Source organism: Sitophilus oryzae, unplaced genomic scaffold (genome assembly GCF_002938485.1).
Source record: "Sitophilus oryzae breed Bouriz unplaced genomic scaffold, Soryzae_2.0 scaffold_1963_pilon_pilon, whole genome shotgun sequence".
In the NCBI taxonomy this organism is placed as follows: Eukaryota; Metazoa; Arthropoda; class Insecta; order Coleoptera; family Curculionidae; genus Sitophilus; species Sitophilus oryzae.
The window spans coordinates 366469-374212 of record NW_022146683.1 but is presented as its reverse complement, the minus strand read 5'-3'; the positions used below and the strand labels follow the sequence as shown (position 1 = coordinate 374212).

The window sequence follows — 7744 nt, the reverse complement described above, 5'->3', positions numbered from 1 at the left end:
GGACCACCCTGTATAAATACACCTGTCATTATTAACATCAGCAAAACTCACCTCTTTATGAGCACTTAAGGGACATAAAGGGCAATTATTACCGACATTATTATTATTTATTATTTAAAAATCCTATATAGGCCAGTAAGCGAGGATAAAAATAGGGTATTACCTCCGAATTCTTGACACCCCCATCGATTGACGTGAAATTTTAACAGTGAATAGAAATATATGTAAGAAAAAAATAAAAACTATCAATTTGTAGGAAATTACACCAGCTACAAATTAACCTCTATAGTTGAACACTCTTGAACTCTTTATTTTCACGAGATTTTTGGGTTTTAAGGGCTCAAAGAAGGTGGTCCTTACATGTAAGTCAAACTAAAAAAACGTAATATCTACGAAATAAAGAGATCTATAGAAAAATTAAAACGGAGCAAACATATTACAAAAAAAGACCTTCAATTTTCCTCTGCTGCATTTTTTACGTATCTTGCTTAGTTTTTGAGATATGTAAAAAAAATTAACATTTTTTAAAGAACAAAAAATAATTTTTTTTCATTATTTTCAACATTTTTCCAAATTTAGGCATTCTAAACCTCTTGAACTTGCAGGGTCAATTGCTAGGACATAAATATAGCCAAATGTACATGTATTACACTTAGTTTTATTTTTATGATTTTAGTCATAGATTTTGTTGTTAATTTTTTTCCGAAATAATGAGGTAACCATATTATTTTTATCATAACTCCGCGAGTTTTTAAGCTACGAACTTTTAAGAAAGCACTTAAAAGGTCTTTTCACGCACTTTAAAAACGGTCATATTCATTTTCTTCGAAAAATGTGTTCTTTCGCCATTATTTTACGGTAAAAGGTTGCAATTTAGTTTTCGAAAAATAAAAAATCACGTTTACATAATGATAACTCGGCTATTAGTACACCTACGGTAATCATCAAAAAATGGATCGTTTAGTTATTCTAAAAGCTTCATTTCATTGCTTTATATGAATTTTGCGATAAAACGCAAGGTTTTCGAGTTATTTATAAAAATTCGCAAAAAAATATGCAGTTTTTAGATGAATTAAATAACTAGGAAAATATTAATTTTCTGAAAAAATGTTATAGAACATTTTTTGCTTAGAATTCATCCCTTTATTGATTTTTGTAATTAAAATGGGTGACTTATTTTCCACCCCCGAGAAGGGGTGGTACTCACCCCCAGGGCGAAAGCACACATCGCTACTATGTAATTTTTGTTTCTTACATATATCTTTATTGACTGTTACAATTTCACGTCAATCGGTGCAGGTGTTCAGAATTCGGACCCTAAAACCCTCGCTTACTGGCCTAATAACTTTTTTATTTTACTTTTTACGGTATATTTTACCTAATAATCGACCGTTTCCATACATAACAGCGACCCTGATGTATAGTTCTTCCAATTATCTGTTTGTTCTTATTCTATATTGCTGTGTGGCGTTGTCCTTTACTGGTTCGTATATCCCTCTAAGAATTCTTCTTTCTACTAGTTTTAGTCTGTTTTCATTTTGTTTCGTTATCGTCCATGTTTCACTTGCATAAAATTTTAAATGGCAACCCCTATTTCTTTTACCATTTTTGTGTTCCTTATAAAATTCTTAAAAAAATAATCTAGTTTATGTAGAATTCTATAAGAAACACAAAAATGGTAAAAGAAAGAGGGGTTGCTATTTAAAATTTTAGGGGTAGGTGCATGGGGGTCAAGGGGTTGAAAGTAACACGACAACAAATGCCTCAAAAATTGTCCCCCTTGATATGTAAATTGACTGTTTCGCCAAATTTTCATACTATCATCGGTAGAGGCAATATTAAATACTGTTCGTTTTCAAATTGTCACCCTGTATACTATGCTTGAAGGGCTTAATGAATTAAAGTGAATTTAAATTATATAAATATAAAATTAAATGATCTGGCATTTTTATCCGTTCTGGTCACAAGCTGGTTGTGGTGAACTGCTACTGGAACTGGATTGTGGTATAAGATGTTTCTGAACAGGCAGGATCGAAAATTTAGATGGATTCAGGAGATTCCTTCGTTATTCCCGGTGTGAAATGTAGGTACAAACGTGGACGAAATAATGTCAGGTACAAAAAAGACAAAATGGCACCAGAAAATGCTACCATAAAATAAAATGCGTACTATAAAATAACACCCTATACAAAGAGAAAAAAGGTATTAGGAACGTTACTTAACGTTACGTTTAAATAAGAGTCTTACCTCTGCTCAGAGGGTTTTCCCCAGATACGTTTAAAATAAAGTATACGGAGGGTACCGCGTAATTCCTGTCCCGATATTGAAGGACGGCTATAGAATTTCAATGCATTTCCTACATAAGTCTATCCTTGTATTGTAGGAGATTTGACTAAACAAGGATGAACCTATGTCTTGAAACCATTCGACTCGATTTTCTGTCCTCCTTCAATACTGGGACGTAAATCCTCTCATTGCTCTTATGGGGAGGCCGTCGTATATTTTATTTAAACATATTTGGTTTTCCCAAACAAATCGGCAAAATGCCAACAAACGCCGCGCCGATAGCTCTATCGGGTTCAGGCTTTGGCCACCAATATGGCGATGAAGGTAGGCACGAGGTATGTCTATGCCTATAACGTCAGAAATAAAGTGACGAGCGAACTTCGACCGGATTCAAAAATCTCGCCAGGAATAAACTTGAAGAAAAAATAATAGATAATAACAATACTTAGAACGCCATCTCGGTGCGAGGACTTAAACTTGAATTATTTAAATAAAATAATTCTGTACATTTATATTAATTATGTGAATTTTAAATAAAACGCTACAATGGGTTTTATAACTGCTTATAGATTATTATTTTCGTACGGTGGGATACGTTTTTCGATTTCATTATTGTGTGATGTGAAAACAAGCAGCGATTTCGTCCTGGTATTCTGTTGTTAATTTCTTGTGTTATGTTGTTATCAGAGGTGATCGTAGCTCCCAAATTTTTGAAAAAGTTCACCACATGAGTCGCTAGCAGGAAATTTAAATTCCACTTAGTCAGCCCAGCGACATATGGACATATTCTGGTCCATCGTTGGCAACAATGAATTTAATTTTTGCGCCCTCGATGACGTAATTAAAAGTACGTATTAACGTATGTTGAATGTAATTAGGTAAATATATAAACACGCGTTTTGAATTATTTAATGATAATATAAATTAATGCATACAAATCATAAGTTACATATTAATAATTAAGGGACTTATACAGGGTGTCCCACCTAAGATGGATACAAGCCAATATCTTGGTTGTTTGTTGGGCGATCTTTATCATTTTTGACAGGAGGCTGTATGGCTATAAGACGTACATTTTGCCCAGGGTAAGAAATGCGATACCTCAAAGACGTACGTTTTACTGGGGTTTGATATTTTTCGAGTCAAGAGTAAACTACCCTTTCCCTTACGACAGTTTTATTTCAAATCTGATAAATTATATTGAATCCTCCTTACCTAAGGTACTTAAGTTCTAATTTTTATAAATATGGATACAGGGTGTGTCATTAAAATAAGACATTTTTATTTTTATTATTATTTTTTTAAGTACTTACGGCGCTACTGGATAAACAACTGATTTATTATCAATAACCAATTATACCCAGTTAGTTATCAATTAATAATCGATTTAAGTTTGGTCGAAGATGTTGACTTTTAGTTCGTTATAGTTTTATAAATCTTTGTTTAGAGCATATTTTTCAAAATTAATAGTGATTGTTTTAAATATCTAACTATTCAGATTTTTAAAAATATTCCTCAATAAAACGAATAAAAATCATATTTCAGATTCCATTGAAAACTGAGTTTTTAAATTATTTTGTAACTCATTTTATTCATTTGTATTAGCAAACTTAATAAAAACAAAATAAATTGAAAATATTTACTTTTTGTATCGTATCTTAATTATTATGGAAGCTATCTGAAAATTTAAATCGATTATGTATTGATAATAAACCAGTTGTTTATCCAGTGGCGTCGTAAGTACTTAAAAAATAATAATAAAAATTAAAATGTCTTATTTTAATAACACACCCTGTATCAATATTTATCAAAATTAGAACTTAAGTATCTTGTGTAAGGAGGTTTCAATATAATTTATTAGATTTGAAATAAATACTGTCCTAAGGGTAGTTGACTCTTGAGTCGAAAAATATCAAACCCCATTAAAACGTAATGAGGTATGACATTTCTTACCCAGGGCAAAATGTACGTCTTATAGCCAGGGGCGGCTCGTAGCACTGGAAGATGGTGAGGCACATTAGAAGAGAATTTTTATTAGTATGTATATAGGGTGGCCATTAGTACGAGGAAGTTCTATATAAAAAAAAGTACATATCCTAAAAAAATATTTTCTTTAAAATTGCAATCGCATTACCATTTTTCTGTACAGAATTGGGTTCAGCATAAAATTCAGCATACATCACACTATTGATTTATTTGAAGAACTATATACCTATGCGGGATTTCCATGTAATTCATATTTGAAAAATTTCATCTTTTAAAAAGTGGTAAAAACCTGGAGTGAATTTAACTTATTGATATATTATTGCTTAAGTACGTATAATATAGCTACATACCTCGCTATCGGATAAAAGAAGAAATCAGAGAAAAATTCACATTCACAGGGATTTTTTATGGCGCGGCCAATATTGCAATATTATAATACTATATCTCAGTTTTTTTTTAAATGCAATACACACTGTATATTATTTTTAGTATTTTAGATACCCCAGACTTAAAAAGCGCACATTTTTGTATTTAAAATATTTCTAAATTTTTAGCAGTTGCGGAAATAGCCTTATGTAATATAATTCGCAGTATTATACCGTATGATCGAAAAAAAAAAACGGCCTCCAGTTGGCTGGGAAATGACGATCGATGATATTTCCCATATAAAATAACAGCGATCTTCATTTCATAGCCAACGCTGACGCCGTTTTTTCTCGATCATACGGTACCTATTACATAGGGTTATTGCAACAGTAAATTTTTATCAAAGCGACCTCAGGATATTTTCTCTTATATTTTACTCTGTATGGTAAAATTTTGTTTTTCTACCCATCCTATAAAAATAAAACAAAACGAAATCTGTAACAGGTCGCTTTACTTTTTGACTATACACAATTTATCTAGAAATGATTCGAAAAACTTTACCTGGGGAAGTCCTCTGATGATGCATGGTCCCTCTAAATCATCATATCAATCAACAATAAGTCACTGCCCACTTTTTAGGTATTTACTTTATATGTACAATAATCAGTAAAAAGAGTAATACTCTAGTACGCGCTACTACTCCATGCATTTTATCTCTCTTCAACTAAAGGTTTTGCCTATGCTTTTTCTTTTCATTCTACAGAGTTAAGATTCCAGTGAACGCTGTCGCTCCGTCAGTGCGATATACCACAATACGCTAGACAAGGAAAGGCGAGAGGCAAACCTCTGCACATATACCTCTTAAAGAACAAATGAGATGGATATACATCGTCGAGTTTGTCGCATATGGGATAGGAAGCGCGTTTAAAGGAATACCATCGACGTAATTTATTCTAGAATGACGGTTAAAAAATACAATTATTATTAATGCAAATAGGGAAAAAAATATAAAATTGTGATTAAAGATGTATCGATTAATAAGTGTAATTTTTCAAATGTATTGGTGAGGCACTGCCTCATCTGCCTCATAGGGCAAGCCGCCCCTGCTTATAGCCATACAGCCTCCCGCCAAAAATGAAAAAGATCGCTCAACAAACAACCAAGATATTGGCTTGTATCCATCTTAAGTGGGACACCCTGTAGATATAATAATTGAATTGAAGTGTTTACGAGGGGGGGGGTACACTTTTGTTTCGATTAAACTTTTCGTGTTTCCAATTTTCTTCGATACAAACGTTAGTGTTGATTACTTATAGAATTATTGTAACTCTACAACAGAAAAAAAAACATTTATAACAGATACAATATAATATTTTACCATGCTACCTCTTCAGCAATGCCTATTAGATTTTCTGCCATAGTTCGACCAGTTTGTTGTACTAATTCGTAGAAAACTCCATTTTCTGTATTTTGTAACAATTCATGAGGATGTCCAAATTCAACCATTCTTCCGGCATCTATGACGAGCACCTTGACTGAGTCTATTATAGTGTGCAATCTATGAGCGATAGTTAGCACGGTACAACTGGAGAACTTTCTTCTAATTGTCGTTTGAATCAACGCGTCGGTGTAAGGATCTACGTTTGCTGTTGCTTCGTCGAGAACTAGGATTTTGTTTTTTCGGACTATTGCACGGGCCAGACATACTAGTTGCCTCTGGCCAACACTGAAGTTGCTTCCGCCTTCACACATCTTACTTTCTAACCCTTGAGGTAAGTCGTTAACGACTGTTTTTAGTTCGACTTCCTCTAAAGCACTCCAAATCGACTAAAACAATAAAAGAATAAAATTTCCTGTAGTACAGGGTGGCGTCTTTCATACGATGCGGAGGCTCCAAGGAGAACGATAGTTTATATAGAAATGAAATTTTGGCAGCACATGTAGGTTAACTGAAAGCATTTTATAAAAATATATAGAGTTATACAGGATGTCTCCAAAAAAAGTTACACATCAAAGTTGTCTTTTTTGTAATGCAACACCCTATATATTAATTGATTTTCGGATTCTAAGAAAAAAATAGAGGTGTTTTATTAAAAAAGCATATACCTAAAATGTAAGGATTTTGAAATATTTCACATTTCGTGAAAATGAAGAGTAAATTTTAAATTTCAATAACAGCTACCTAAATTTTAGTTGACCAAACCAAATTAAAATTTGACCCGAAAAGTTATACAGGGTGGGACAAAATTAATATGGAATATAAATTAGTCACTTTTAAAAGCATGTTACTCTTTTATTTTAAATGGAACAACCAGTATATTATTCCGGTGTTCAATGGTGAATTCATATATCTTCAAAATATTATCAATGTTGTCTACCACTCAAAGATTTTCCTAGATATTTTTTGAATTTTTATGATTTTGCGTCAGTAGATCTTTATTATTTGAAACAATCCAGGGATGGCTGTGATATATCTTTTGTTAATTTAACAAAAATTAAAGGATGTAGAGTAAAATACTCAACGGTAATAAAAATATACAGGTTTAAAACATATTGTTACGGATTCCGTGGGTCCACTATTTAAACTCACGATAAAATACTTAACGAATTTGTTTGTTTCACTCTGTACACACAACTTATACTATTTACAACACAACTTATGCAACTACTATTACTCTAACGGTATTTCGCGGTATTTTCAAACTTCAGACTTCAGACTTCAAACTTCAAACTTTAAACTTGTCCAACTGTCAAAGCGCGGGCCTTATATACCCCCTGGCGGTTGTTTCTAGATTTTTCTAAAGAATTCTATAATTTTCTTTACTTTCTGGCGAATGCGCCAGGTTCCTTCCACATTGCGATTTTTTAGCAGTATGCAGTTATGCAACCAGTAATACACCTTGACATTGCCCCTTCTCAAAATTTGATCGTCCCGTCAAGGTTTCCTGTCTGGTATCTCTTCAATCGATCCAGATGAACTACTTTCATCTTACTTCTAGGGCTGCGATGAATCCGGTACACAACATCATTTATCCTCTTGATGACTGTATAAGGACCTTCCCATGCTGGAGTTAACTTTGGGGACCTTCCTTTCTTGCGCTGTGGG

General features: G+C 33.0%; 1 protein-coding gene across 1 annotated transcript in view; it reads right to left on the bottom strand.

Annotated features, from left to right (window-relative positions):
• Positions 1 to 5442: 5442 nt before the first annotated feature.
• The window catches only part of LOC115883590 (probable multidrug resistance-associated protein lethal(2)03659), a 32249-nt gene continuing 29947 nt past the window's right edge, over positions 5443 to 7744 (bottom strand). Inside the window, 2 exon segments of the mRNA XM_030901947.1 lie at positions 5443 to 5967; positions 6025 to 6465. Coding sequence (XP_030757807.1) covers positions 5935 to 5967; positions 6025 to 6465 — 474 coding nt within the window. The 3' untranslated portion in view covers positions 5443 to 5934.